The sequence below is a fragment of the Aulostomus chinensis genome, chromosome 12, assembly GCF_037954235.1.
Source record: "Aulostomus chinensis isolate RoL2024-O1b breed Wild chromosome 12, RoL_Achi_v1.0, whole genome shotgun sequence".
Taxonomy (NCBI): domain Eukaryota; kingdom Metazoa; phylum Chordata; class Actinopteri; order Syngnathiformes; family Aulostomidae; genus Aulostomus; species Aulostomus chinensis.
This window is the reverse complement of record NC_141331.1, coordinates 7,296,163-7,310,630: the sequence shown is the minus strand read 5'-3', so window position 1 is coordinate 7,310,630 and position 14,468 is coordinate 7,296,163. Positions and strand designations below refer to the sequence as shown.

The window sequence follows — 14,468 nt, the reverse complement described above, 5'->3', positions numbered from 1 at the left end:
AGAAGTCATGATTTCAAAGCACTAATGGTTGAAACGGAGCCGTGTTTGTCCGTCCATTCCATTTTCATTCACAGGATGTCAGGAAATTTGGCACCAACGTCCACGATGACTCGCGCATGAACAAGGAACGAGCTATCAATCAATCAATCAAAGTTACTGTGACTGCACCAAGAAAAACATCATCTCTCCATCGCTCCAGAATTAACACGCTACTGATGATGACCAAATTTCACAAAGACGTGGAGCGTACCACGATGAAGGATGACATTTTCTGATCAGAGGTCAACTTCGATATGACATGATAATATTTAGAAACATTTCTAGCCATATTTAAATTCATCTTAGTAACACCATTTTTTTATTATTATTTTTATTTTTATTCTTGGTCCTAAAAAAAGCTTGCTTAAAACCTGCACCACATCCAGTTTACAGTGATGAGTCTGGACAAACAGGAATGTGAACTGCGCTTGGACCAGCTGGCAGAGGCATGCAATAACTCTGGTCAATAATATGCACAAAGAGAATATTAAAATGTCTGCAGTGCTGTATTAGACATTCCAGAAATTCCCGCTAAAATCACTCGCATATCATGGAAACGTCCTCTTATCAAAGCAATGTTGAAAACTCCCCCTATATAGATTATGTACCCTGAACATTTTTCTTTTTATTCAAAGATACAAGCATAGCCTCTAATTATGTAATGGATATTCCCATTAAACGTTCATGGATATTTACTTTCATATCATCAATTGAACAAAAATTAGAAACGACACCTTTTGGACACTCTAAGAGTTTATCAATGTCTGATTCTTTTTTTCAGTATCTCAGACATTTATAAACTCATTATGCCTGAGGGGTGTCAACCATTGTCCTTGGCAAATGTCAGCTGGTGCAAATTTCAAAGCTTTATAAATACTCGGCCCCTTCAAACCTCTCGCCAGCATGCAGAAACCACGGACTCCTCCAGGCAGCAGTTTGAGAGCAAATAATGCCCACAATACAGGGGAAGGGCACAGAGACGGTCGGCACTCAGCTTCCACATTGACGTGTGGTCACGGTGAGATCTGGAAGACTAAGAAAGCTCTCACCGGAGAACTGTTTGTTTACTTTGAAGAAAAGGCAAATCAAAGTCCCCATTTGGCACAATTTGTTACGTTTATGAGTCATTGTGTTCATCTTGATCTAACATGCTCAGTTGTGAATTGCTGCTTTGCCGCACCGTGCAGCACTCTATAACCAGGTTGCACGTGTGTATGGTACATAGTTTGAGCCAGCTCCCGGCCGTCTCTGCTCCTGTATCCAATGACCTGGCCTTCCCATCAGCTGGGTTGAAAAAGGAATTTGTGCTCTTTTTGTTCAGCTGGGATATGACTTTTGTTTCCTGCAACCTGTCATTGCCACTGATGCCAGTTTATGGGATGTGGTTCAGCAGGTAGGTCGGGTCAGGAGGATGCCGGCCGCTGGCTCTGGCAGTAACAGTGCAGAGACTGTTGGGTCACAGCTGCCCCGGAGCAGGTGCAGGCAGAGGCACAGCGATGGCTGCAGAGCCTCACCTCTGTATGTGGGACTCTTGGCGTATCTGATGGCTCAGCTACAGTGCAGCATGGCTCCAGGAAGCGTGTCCCCTCACTTATTCCGCCTCCTCAGCTGCTTCCCACAGCTGAGCCGTGGTGCATAGCTCAGGAGGTAGAGAGGCTGTCTAGTAACCAAATGGTCGATTGTTCAAGCGAGATATACCTCTAATTGCTCCTGATGAGTAGGTTGGCTTCTTGTACAGCAGCTGTCACCATCAGTGTGTCTGAATGGGTGAATTAGGCAACACCGAAAAGCTCATTTGGGCCATAAAAGTAAAAAAAACTCAGTACAAATTAAAGCTCATTTACCGTTTAACTTAGCGGTGGATACAAGACCATACAGCTGTGCTCTTCTGATTGAGGAGGAAGCTGGAGCGTGCGGGGACAGATATCATTGTTTGTCTCGTCATTCCTCTGCACAAAACCACTAATAGAGCCTTGGTTGGAGGAGACATTACAGCGTTCCTGATGTCTGACTAACTCTTTGCCGCAGCTTCCAGAGCAGCACGCTAATTCCAGTGATCACTGAGGCGAGGATACACCTGTCCCATGGAAACGGTGACTTGGGTTTATGCCTGCCAAAAGAGAATCCCTTGGGGAGCAGGATGGGATCTAGGCTGAGCTCTGGTACCGGGTGATGAGGGAAAACGTTTCTCTGTAGCTCCACGAACCGTTGAGAGGCTCACAGTGGCTTTGAGATACTGTAGCCTTTAGTTTTCAGGGGTCACAAAAAGCTGCCTCCAGGAGGGGCCAGAGCTCTATGGAGCAAATCCCATACACAGGGGGGTCAATTCTGCCCCTTGTTTTGACTGCTTGATCCTGAGGATTCTGGTTTTACAGATCCAACTTCAGGTATACGTTCAGACCTGAGGGAGGCCGCAAAAGAGAATTGATTTGTTCCAGAGGTATAAAGTTGACTGTTCATGAATAAAACTTCTGTTTTGTGTATGCTAGAAAATGGAATTCATACATTTCATATTCATGTTCGTACACAATTTTTTTTTTGCGCACCTTCTTGCTTTTTTTTTTTTTTTTTTGGGACGCGTTCAATTCCATTTAAAAGACGAGAGGCAAATGTTGATGGCTACAAAATAAAGGTCAGCCAGGTGTTGCTTCCTGTCTGTAAGAATCAGTTGAGGTTTAAAAAATGTCCTATCGTGTGTCAAAATAAATTTGTGTGTAAGAACCTGGTGATTGTGTCTTTAGTAATGAGGGCTACAAAATCGTGGGCGACCTGCATCCAGTCCTGGTCCTGGACCCACCACCAGTGTAGATACTAAAGCACTGAAGCATAGGATGTCCCTGCTTCACAACTTGTGTCTCAGCAAGAAAACAAATTCCCAGGATAACTCACTTTTCCGTAATTGTGTGCGTTGTCCAACAGCCGTGTGAAGCAGGTATCCAATTGTCATGCAGGTGACTCAGAGGTCGGAGCTGAGTTATGCTGCGTTTGACTGAGTTGAGCAGATCTCTTGTTTGAGTTGCATCTCAACTCTATTATGAGACTTAACAGCTCATTGGGCCGTTGTCAGGTCTCAGTGGCGTCTTTGTTTGTACTTTGACTCCACTGCAGAAAGCAGCTGACCCACAGTGCAATGGGAGTGACCTACAGCATTAATGAAGGGTAATGATCGTCGTCCCCAAAGCAGACCCCGTGCCACTGTCCTGTGGATTGGATTGTAAAAAGAGCACATTCTGCACACGGACTCACGTGCACATGCACACAAAGACCTTAGAGATTCAACAAATGTGGCTTTGCTCAGACTGATTACTTACGGTCCCCGTGGTAACGTAGGAGATGAGACCAGGTCATTCATTCATGACTCTGACTCGCTGGAGCAGCTATCAAGTGCCTCTGAAGCCTGTCACGTCATCAGTGAAGGCAGGAACGGCTGGAAATTTAGTTAAAGGGTATTTGAAAGCATAAAAATTCTAATGAATGTAATATTTATTTTTACACAGCATGCACACTCATGTATTTGTTTGTTCTAGTAAATCTTTTCACTCGTGAAGATGCATTTTCAAAGACCAATTTGGAACTGCCGCAAGACAAACACAAACCAGACCCTTAGAAAGGAGACGGTATTCTCAACACGGCCGTAAACAGCAGCACCTATATCGTGTATGTATGTGTGTTTCTCACAATTCTCTATCAGCAGTGAATCAGCGGAGTGTTAGGACATTGTTTAAGCTCTCGCACAGCATCAATACTGGCTCTATTGATTTTTTTAAACAGTTAATGGAAGCCTTTGGGGCAGGAAAGCTAATTAAAATCATATGCAGGTCAAGCTCATTTAAAGACTCCCCATTAGTTTATGTTGAGCTTAACCACGCTTGACTGGAAAATCTATCCATCGGGCATTGTAATTGACTGGTGTTTCTAATGGCTTTCCAATGCTCCGGCATCTCAAAGAGAGTGTGTTCCTCTGGCAGGTTTCATGCCGCAGCTCTAATAATACACATACAAATCATTACAAGCGGTTGCTGTGTGTCCTGTGTCCTCGAAGTATCCTGTTAGCACACTGAGATGATAATGAGATTCATACGCCTGCCTTTGGAAATAAACGTGCCTGCTGTGCACAAGAGGCAGAATTAGAACACTGTACTGCACACAAACAAGTTTTTCTAACAGATTACTAATAAAATATTTCAGTAGCTCCCCAAAAAAATAACTAGTTACAACCTGGCTTTTGTTGAAGTACCCAGTTCTTTTATTTAAAGCTGTACTACTTAAAATGACATCACCAACTCTATTGTAGGCTCCATCGTTACTTTTTTGACTGTAATAACGGTGGATAAACTGTGTTGAACGTCGCACAACCCCTGTAAAACGACATGTAATTGGATCAGTTTGGCATGTAACATTTAGACAGTTACTGTATCAGAGCCGCACAGTTAAATGATTTGTCCAAATTAAAGTTAACCACAGATTTCAACTCAATTTACTGTGAAATTAGCCGACCGTGATGAGTTTAATGAGCATCGCAAGTGCTCGTATGGTGAGGGATTGTAAGGGATGTTCATTTCTATGAAACTGAGGCTGCCTAGCTTTAAGTAAAAATAAAAACACCTCGCTAAAATAGTACTCTGATAAAAGTCTCGCTTCAAAATTCCACGGAAGGAGAAGAAGTTTTGTTTTCTATGCAGTGGTATGTGGCGTGCAATCCAGCGCGTACAGACAACTCAGGTCTCAACAGTTATTTAACCCTGGAAAACACCGAGCAGCATCAGTCCTCAAAAACACATCAATTCTGATGTCTGATCCTAAAATCTGATATGAGTCCAAAAGTCTGTCACACACTCATTATAAAACTCATTACACATGTAGATCATGTAGGTCCACATGCATGTCCTAATTACTTCGTAAAACATCCAAAAGGGAAATTAATCTGAGGAGGCTTTAATTAATCTTATATCATGATGAGTGGCAGCATTTAAATCAAAGAATTGATTGAAGCCAGATTCTCCCAGACAGTAAAACCAACCACCGTTGAAATTTTAGAATAGTTAGTTTTTGGTCTTGTTCTGTGAGGTCGTCACAGCTTGTCTGTCCGAATGCAAGCAGAGCTGCCAGGTTTCATTACTTGTGGTTGTCCTACAAACAATAATTTTTCGCATGTTGGCTTGTGACTACACCGTGAGTGTGTGTGTGTGTGTGTGTGTGTGTGTGTGTGTACATATAGATACGTTTATTTATATGTATATATACATTTATATATGTATTTATAGATATGTACACATTTATATATATATAAATGTATATACACACATACACATATATAAATGTGTATATACGTATAAATCCATATGTAGATAAGTTTATACTCTGTGCATGTGTGCCCCTCTTGTTTGCACATCATGTGTGAGTGTGCTTTTTGCAGAGCCTTGCAGGAGGAGGCTAAATTGAATCTGTGAGTCAGACGGAGATTGAATTCATGCCGAGTTTATTGTTGATCTGTATGCTAACAGCAGATGCTAACCCTCATGCTGTGTCTTAGCTTGATGCCTCCATGACTCCTGATGCAAAACCCACTGTCCAGCTGCCGTGTTAGCTGGAGGAAGAAACGTAGCAAACCCTGCAACATTGCAGCGTTTCACCAGAGTTCGATCAGATATAATCCCCCTGAGATGAATTTTCTCTGCCACTGAGGACAAACAGAGGATATGATCACACTGGGTAGAAATGGAGGTTTTATGTAATTATAAAACCTCATAAGACATCAGCAGCGTGGCTTATACTGTTGCTGAAAAAGTGAGGGTTTTATTATCGACTCCTCCTGCTCCATAGTTTGTTAGATAAATAAAATGCACACAGATAAACCCCAACATATAAACACGTGTCATGGCCTTTGTGCTAACATTATTAACTGCTTTCACTCATGCATGATATTATGTTGTTCCATTTTCACTAAACACTTCATACCCAATTGTAAATGGCTATTAAGTTGCCAGTTATTAAGGAGAACTCAAGCATCCAAATGTATTTCATGTGCGAGAGTTGTTTGTTGTGTCGTTTCTGCACCGCGCCCTTCTGGCCCTGTTTCATCGGTCGTCACGTTTTGGCTTCACCAATTAGGATTAACTACTTTTTGTGGCCATTTGTTATCGTTATCATTTGGCATCATGCATTCTGTCCACAGTCTGGATTATTACCTCCGCCGAGGACGTAATGGGATCACCTGTTCATCTGTTTGTAGAGAACTCAAAAGGTTGTGGACGGTTTTTGAAGGAATTTAGTACAGTGATTAACTTTCAATTGATTCAATTTAAGGAGAGATCCGGAACCAGATCCACATCTGATCGTATCACCTTAATGAAGGTACACCCTCTCTGAGTGCTCTCTAATTATACAATGAAGTGCACTAAATTTAGGGTGACGGTTAATAGTGAATTTTTATCAGTTTTCTTTCGTGTTAGAGCCCCAACACATTGAGACTCAGAGCTTCGGGAGGTAAAATGTTGCTCAGACCAGTTTGGATTGTTTGAAGTTCTGATATCTGATGATTATAAATGTGCTTGAACCAAAAGAGCAGAGGACTAACAGATCAAACTCTGAGTTGTAACTCAGGCCATAAAAAAGAAACTTGAGGGCACTCAGAGAGCGCATATATCTGCCAAGACGTCACTACGCCGCTACTTTATCACAAGGATGGAAAAATAAAGCCTCACTTACACTCCGCCAAACGTGGACAACCTTGGAGGAGCGTAGAACCTCATCTTAGGACATTTTCCTTTTCTATGTGTGTGCACATCAATCTGTATTTACAACAAATGCAGTAATTGTTTGAAACATATTCTCCTACATCAACACTCGCACCAGTCAGTGGCGACAGGAGATCACATGACTCACAAAGCAGGAACAGTAAATAACACAGTTGTGCTGATCCACTGTGATCAAACCCTCAGGCAGCAGCGGCCTGGCAGAAATCCCATATTAGACAGATTCTCCGATGAGTGACATTCCTCTGGGTTTGGATGATAGTCGGTACGGACTGTCACACTCAATAAATACGTCTTCACACAGCCTCCGATGACAAAATGTACTCCACTGGGACCCTCAATGATGTGGAAAGTATGACACTGGCTTGTGGAACCTCAAATTTATGTTTCAGGATCCTGAAAAGCAGAACAATTTGATTGGGGGGTGTAATTTGAGTTTAAAACGGTTGGTGACAAAGGCAAGAATTAAGAGGGGGATGAAGGGAGTGGAGGTGGTCACTCTCAGATCCGATTAGTAATCCTGCATCTGGTTAACAAGCTCAAATCTCTACAGCCGAAAGCACTCATCTCAATTTCTGCAGACATCCCCCCCACTGATACGATCCCTCATTTTCCTCTTGAACCTGAAGCTTCCAGCAACAGTGAACCCAGCAAAGAGCTTCCAAACGACTGTAGTAGAAATTAGTGTCATCGTTTCACTTTGAATACACATGAGAAAAGCAGGCTCACATGATGAGTCAGCTCTGCCACATCAGATGGTGTAGTCTATAATGACTCTCAGGGGCAGTTGCATCTGCTGACCTCTCTTGGGAACTCAACGCAATTATTTACCCTGCGGAAATTCATAGAGCAAAGCAAATGCAGTTCAGCCCAAGAAAAGACGTTGCTTCCTCAGCTTGTTTTCAATTAAAATAGGATGATCTAACAGTGAAGGGAATTAATGGTTTTTCCCAGGAAACTGAAAAGACTAAATCCTGCTTAAAAATACAATCAGGGAGTGTGAGAATGGATGTGTGATAACTGTTGCTGACGAGGTTGACAGGCGTTAATATATTTAGTGTGTTTCTTGTGACTACCGCTGAATTTCCGGCTGTTGATTTCTCGTGGTTTCTCCCTCCGTGTGTGTGTGGAGCCGAATGTTGACCGAGGTCAGCTGCTTCCTGTGCGTCGCTATCATCTCCACGGGCCTGGATGTAGTCACACTGCTGCTCGGAGCTAAATGTCAGCATTTTATCGCGCTCACAAAGTCAACACGCTGACCCGTTTCATGTGTTGCACGCTGACATTTGTTTATTAGCACATCTGGGCAAATAGGAATGTGATTTGTAGGTGTAGTAGACATATTCTTCTTTGCATTTTTTTTTTCCCCTTTGAAAATCTGTTACGCGTCATGAAAGTTCATCTTAAAAGCTGTAGTACTTTCAGGTGAAAAGGGATCAGGTTGCTTCCATCAACATTGGTTCCCTCGACTAAATGTCATTGGAAATTTTACAGCAGATTTTGGCCCTACAATATCATTAAAAAGAATTCTTCACCATTGAAATATTGTGGGATTTTGTTGACCACCTTATTTGATACATGTAACCAAAAACAAATTGGTTTTGAGATGGAAAAGGACATTCCACAGTCCTAACGTATTCAAGGACTCATTCCTCTGTCTCTCAAAAGGAGCTACAGTGTATATTTTCTCTTTTTTATGAATTGCAATCCATGATCAGATGAAACACAGAGATTCATCCCTGTCCTGTTGGAAGTGACCAGATATGCTCACACAAATACCAACTCCATTGAAACAGGATGTTTCATGCGATGTAAACAAGACTTTGACCGAACTAGGAGGCTCGGTGTCTCATTGCAAAACTAAGTTAAGGGTTCAAAAAACACTTGGCAAACAATTTGGGTTGCTAACACATTTTTTTTCCCGTCCAGTGTTTTTACAGACTTTCTGTGTTTTGTGCTTTCAAACCAGGTCCGTCTCTGGTGGGGGCCCTGAAGAAGGACTGGGCCTCTCCCAACAGCATCGCTCTCTCCTGGCAGCAGCCTGAACAAACAACACTGCCCATCGTCGACTACGAGATCAAATATTACGAGAAGGTACAGAAACGTTGGTCCAGTCTAAAACCGTAACTTGCGCTGAGGGTCAGACTACAGGGCCAGTGCATGTGAGCTACCAGTACAGTAATAAAATGCTGAACCTTGTCTGAGTGTGTAAACAGGTAGAACAGGTTTAAGGGTTCTGGTTTAAGGACCCCAAGTCACAAACACAGTGGATACACTTAACACTCAATAAAAAAACCATCTAAATATGCATCTTAAGCATAAAAGGCAATTCACTTGTGCTTTCTCTGCACAGATTTATTTTATCTATGCAGCGCTGTAATTGATTGCATAATAAAATGTGCTGCAATAAAAAGATGTCGATCACTAAAATATTAAAACGTCTTATGAGTTTTCTGTCGCTAGTGGATTGTAGCTGGGAGGCAGTTTTTGTCGCTGGCTTTGTGAATGATTCATACAGAATAATCTGTTCGTCACTAAGTAGAATTTTTTGGGGGGATTTAAAAAAAAAAAAACTCTGAGCCCTGAATATGCACCCCCCCCACAGGAACACGAGCAGTTGAGCTACTCATCCACAAGCACCAAGGCCCCCAGTGTGATCATCTCAGGGTTAAAACCAGCCACCTGGTACGTCTTCAGTGTTCGCTCCCGCACGCCGGCTGGGTACAGCTCCTACTCCCCGAAATATGAATACAAAACTACAGGAGACTGTAAGTACCTGTGTGTGTGTGTGTGTGTGTGTGTGTGTGTGTGTGTGTGTGTGTGTGTGTGTGTGTGTGTGTGTGTGCGCGCGTGCGTGCGTGCGTGTGCATATCAAATTAATACTGCTGACTTTAAATAAATGAATTTAATGCCAATATTGTCTTGAAGTACTGTACACAGGACACACTGATAACCCCTAGATACTTAAATAAGATTTTAAAAAATGGGATAAGTCCACTTCCAGATGTACAGTATGTCCAAGGTTCCAAAAAACAAACAAAAATTGTCAGGATTATGAGGACGCTATGAGGAGAATTCCCACCAAACATGCTGGAGTGGTATAGAATTGGAAGAATCCATCAAACTCTGGGGGAGATCAGTCACAGAGCCTACTGGCAATGGTTGTTGAAGTCACATGTTTTATGTATTTATTTTTTTTAATTCTTACGCATTTTTTCGCCTTGTACTCCTAAAAACTTGGTCAGGGGCGACTGTGAGGGCTGACTTTTTGGTGAGCTGAATTTCAATTAATAACCACAGAGTAGTTACAGGGAGTGAGGCTGATATAATAAAAACTGGAACATCATACCAATCACTGCACCCTTGGATGTCTTCATGTGATCGTAAGTGTGCGTTCTCTTTAGCACCGTCTAGTTTACTTACATTCTCAGAGCCCTCCAGCTTCATTTGACTACACAACATCAGGAGTCACAGATACATTTGAATCCCATTCAGAGAAAGCAACACAATGAGCATTCTAATAATGACCCGAGATATGAAGCCTGGTCACAGTGTCAGAGGAGATGCTCAAATGTTCACGGGTGTCATCTTTGTCCAGTGTGTGCAGCTGGAACTGGAACATTTGGTTTATCTCCAGTTTCATATATGCTGCACACAGGAAATCCTCCACTCCTAAATGTCAGGATATCCAACGCGATGGCAGTTGAAAAATTCAATAAAATCAACAACAGTCTTTCAATACATATTTTTAATATGTTTTTGAATCTGTGTGTGTGTGTGTGTGTGTGTGTGTGTGTGTGTGTGTGTGTGTGTGTGTGTGCTAGCTTTATTGCGATTCTACTCATAAAATACAAAGGTCCAGCTGCCCTTTTATGTTGGGTCAGGTATTGTTGAGGGCTGATTTGGCTTCACTGTGACTCTCACTCTCTCTCTCTCTCTCTCTCTCTCTCTCTCTCTCTCTCTCTCTCTCTCTCTCTCTTCCAAAGCTGCAGAGCTTTGCTTTATCTGAGGATCAGACAGTGCTTGGCCAAGCCTTTGTGCTGCCTGGCCTTTTATCTGAGAGTGAAAGCAGATTTGGCCCGTGTCGCTCTCTCCGTCTCCGTCAGTCAGTCTGTCGGTCCGCCTGTCAGTCACTGGCTCCTGCATTTGTTTTCCCATCAGTCTTTGTCACTCCTGCTTCTCTCTTATTGGTCTTTATCTCTCTTCTGTCATCCGTTTCCTCGTCTTTCACAGAGCATTCCTCATTCTGCCCGCCGCCGACCGTCTCTCTCTCTCTCTCTCTCTCTCGCTCTCTCTTTTCCCACACGCTTCGTTACAAACAACGAGTCACGCGCATGTTTATTTGCGGCACTTGCATTCTAATGCTGCATGTAAACTCGCGTGTTTTTGCCAGGATACGTTTAAATCCCGGTCTGACACGGGGCCATTAGAGCAGCATCAATCTGACACGTCTTTGGTGTGAAGAGTGTGTGAACCCTTGAGAATTGTCTCAAGTGATCTGGTGACTGTCACTTTCTCTCTGAGTGGTGTGTAATTATTTCATCCAGCCAAACACACATTTTCTCGACACATCACATATTCTTGACTTCGCATACTGTATAAACTCATGTGGCTGATCTCCAATTCATATTCATTAAGCATGAAATATGATAGAAATAAGTTTGGTAATACAAATCATCTTTCAATTATCTGGGATTCGTTAGCCTTGTGACAGGACACAGAAAAGAGAAAATCATGAATATCAAATGGGACCAATTTAACCAAATGATCATGAACTAAATCACAATTTCATGAATGAATAATATTAATTAAACTGGCAGGCGTATGAATCATTCCAGTAAGAAACGTGACGGAGGGCTATTTGCATTACAAAGCAGTGATCAAACATTTTTCTGTAATATCTGAGGGAGCGTACTTGGTCTATATATAGTGCACTTACAGAGATGAGGACCTGAGATTATGGTGAATGAAAATGCTCCGTTTTCTCTCTTCTCACATCCTCCTTTCCACTTTCCCATTTCCCTCTTTCATCTCCTCGTTACAATCAATTTCCTCAAATGTATCTTCCCAAACCATATACCCTTCATCCTTCTCCCTGTATTTCCCCTCCATCCACTCTAATTTACCTCCTCCAGCATCAGACGTGGCGTCTGACCAAGGCCAGGTGCTGGTCATCGTCACGGCAGCGGTGGGCGGCTTTACCCTCCTCGTCATCCTCACCCTCTTCCTCCTCATCACTGGAAGGTAAGGCGACTGCCTGGCTTTTATTTCGTGAATGTCACGCAGTGTGATGTTGTTTTATTTTAATTTATTGAACAGTTGGTTTATATTTATATCAGTCGGTCCGTGTGGCATCAAATATAGTGATATGAATGGAGAATTATCAAGGTCAATGTGCTGTTTTTGAAAAAAAAAAAAAGACATCTTTTTCCACAGTCTTCTAAAAGTTACAGCTTCACTCCCAAAATGTAACAGCTAAATGCACCACAATTACTTTATTTTTTTAAAACTTTTTTTATAGTTTGCGGGAGGGAATTTGTTTCTCTTTTATTTAAAACACAAACACAGAATCTCTTTGGGCTTTTTGCATTGTTGTACAAGAAGGACCTTTTTGTGCCGCTAAAAGCAGCAGCAGCGGTAGTTGGAGTTCTGCTTTATCACAATCTGCCATATCTGTAATCCCTCTGCCCTGTGTAGGAGGGACTTTCACTCTCTTCTCTGTTTTAAAACTGCCAAATGTACTTGAGCTGCCTGAGAATGATAAGAGCTTTAGGCTCTCATGGATGTAAGGTTGTACACCACAACTGAGGATAAGAGGACCTTCTGTACGAGGAGTTTGTCCTTGGTGCCCTAAAAGCATCCTAAATTTACATCTGTTCCTGCTAAATTCGGAGAGATGTAAGTGATGCATGACAAAGATAAAGCCCAGCTGAAGAGCCTGCCTCCATGTGTTCTAGTGGTGCAGTCAAGTGGAGTGCTGTGATAACTCCCCTTGCCTCACCCTTTACTCCACGTGCACAACACCTAGGAACCCCATGTCCACCAGCATAACCACCTGCGATTCCAAACAAACACGTCTACTTGTTAACGTCTCAAAGATTTGTTCCCTGTCCTCAAATATTACCCACACATTTGTTTATGTTCTTTATATCCCAGTGAGCATTTCTTCATTGCCAAGATCATTCATCACTTGCACAGGTGCAGAACATCAAGATGCTGATGAAAAGCTGTGATCACTACACAGGTGTTCCTAGTGATGAGGTCAATAAATAACCACACCGCATCCTCCAGATCTGGCCCATCACAATACCACAGATCAACGGGGGGGGGGCAATTGATAGGCTGCAAGCTGGCATGTCAATTTTGCAAATTGCTGAAGCTGTAAATGTTAAAGAAAAATAGCCACCTTCCAGGTAGGTTCCAGCTGCTCTGCATCACAGCCAATCAGCTGCCTGCACACACAGGATGTTCACCAACGTAGCGCAGGATCGTGACGTCCATCTGTATGAGCATCAAGACCACAAGACCAGCTAGTTGTCCAGCTGATGAAGTCAGTGGTTACAAGACACAGAGAATTCCAGCATAGACAGTTTGCAAGCTGGCGTACGTGACTGCTGTTCCCCCAGAGGTGTCGCCCTGACTGCTTGGGACGCACTTCAGTGTGCTAACACACATATTTGATAAAGTGTGTTGGTGTGGCGTCGGTGTGGGTGACCCATGGGGCTGGTGGAGATATGATAAGAGGTCGCATATTGTACATGGGGCGCAGCTACAGATCCTCCAAGGAAACACAAACACATTGTTTTGCCCTTTGTCCAACTTAACATCGCTTGGTTCTGCACACACTCATTGTTCCTGGAAGCTGAAAACATCCGTGTTCTGCCTCCCCGCGTCCTCTATTCAGCTTCTGTAGGACGTTCTGGACCGTTGGGTTCGTCAGCGTGTCCCTGTCTCTGGGAATATCCTTGCAGCTCCTGTGGAGGAATAGGCGACGTTCTAATCAATAATCTTATTCATTCTATGTAAAGGAGGTAGACTGCACCGCCAACGGCAGCCGCTGGTGTGTGTGTGTGTGTGTGTAACATTTCCCCGTTCTTGCTTGTTGTTACTTTTCTGTGTAACAGAATGGGAGCTGGGGAGGACGATACAATACTTGACGCTTTGCTCTCTTCTGATCCAGTGTTTGTGGAAAAAGTCGCAAAATTATGTTTATGTTCGCACAGTTTTTGGATGACATCAGGTAGACTGGAGTGCTGGTGTGCTCCCTAATTCCAAAATTAAGGTGACACTGCACCCAAAAAGTCTTGACGAACCTGCGTCACTTCCTCGTCACTCCAGGATGCAGAAAGAGCCAGCTAGCTAACAACTGTCCTTAAATGGTCATTTTGAAGCTCTCAAGTGCATTGTCTGGTATAATCCACACCATCTGTATTTCCAGCTGTAATCTCATTTATCAACAAACACTTTGATATGAGCTAAAAAGGGAGAAAGTATACACTCCTGTTTAAGTGTTATAGTTTATGGCTTACTTAGCAATGTGCTTGACAGTTTGTGAACATGCTTGTGGACAGTTTTGTTGTCAGTCGTTGGATTAGAGAGGCAACATTAATCAGTGTACCTGGCTGACTCTTTTTGCATTCTGAATTCACAAAGAAATGACGCAGCATTGGAAAA

At 42.8% G+C, this 14,468-nt stretch overlaps 1 protein-coding gene across 4 annotated transcripts in view; it reads left to right on the top strand.

Moving 5' to 3' along the window:
* The window catches only part of epha6 (eph receptor A6), a 169,964-nt gene that overhangs the window by 134,656 nt on the left and 20,840 nt on the right, over positions 1-14,468 (top strand). For all 4 annotated transcript variants that reach the window (XM_086219849.1, XM_086219848.1, XM_086219847.1 and 1 more), the window contains exons 6-8: positions 8,764-8,888; positions 9,400-9,562; positions 11,930-12,038. In XM_086219849.1, coding sequence (XP_086075975.1) covers positions 8,764-8,888; positions 9,400-9,562; positions 11,930-12,038 — 397 coding nt within the window. The remainder of the gene's footprint in view (positions 1-8,763; positions 8,889-9,399; positions 9,563-11,929; positions 12,039-14,468) is intronic.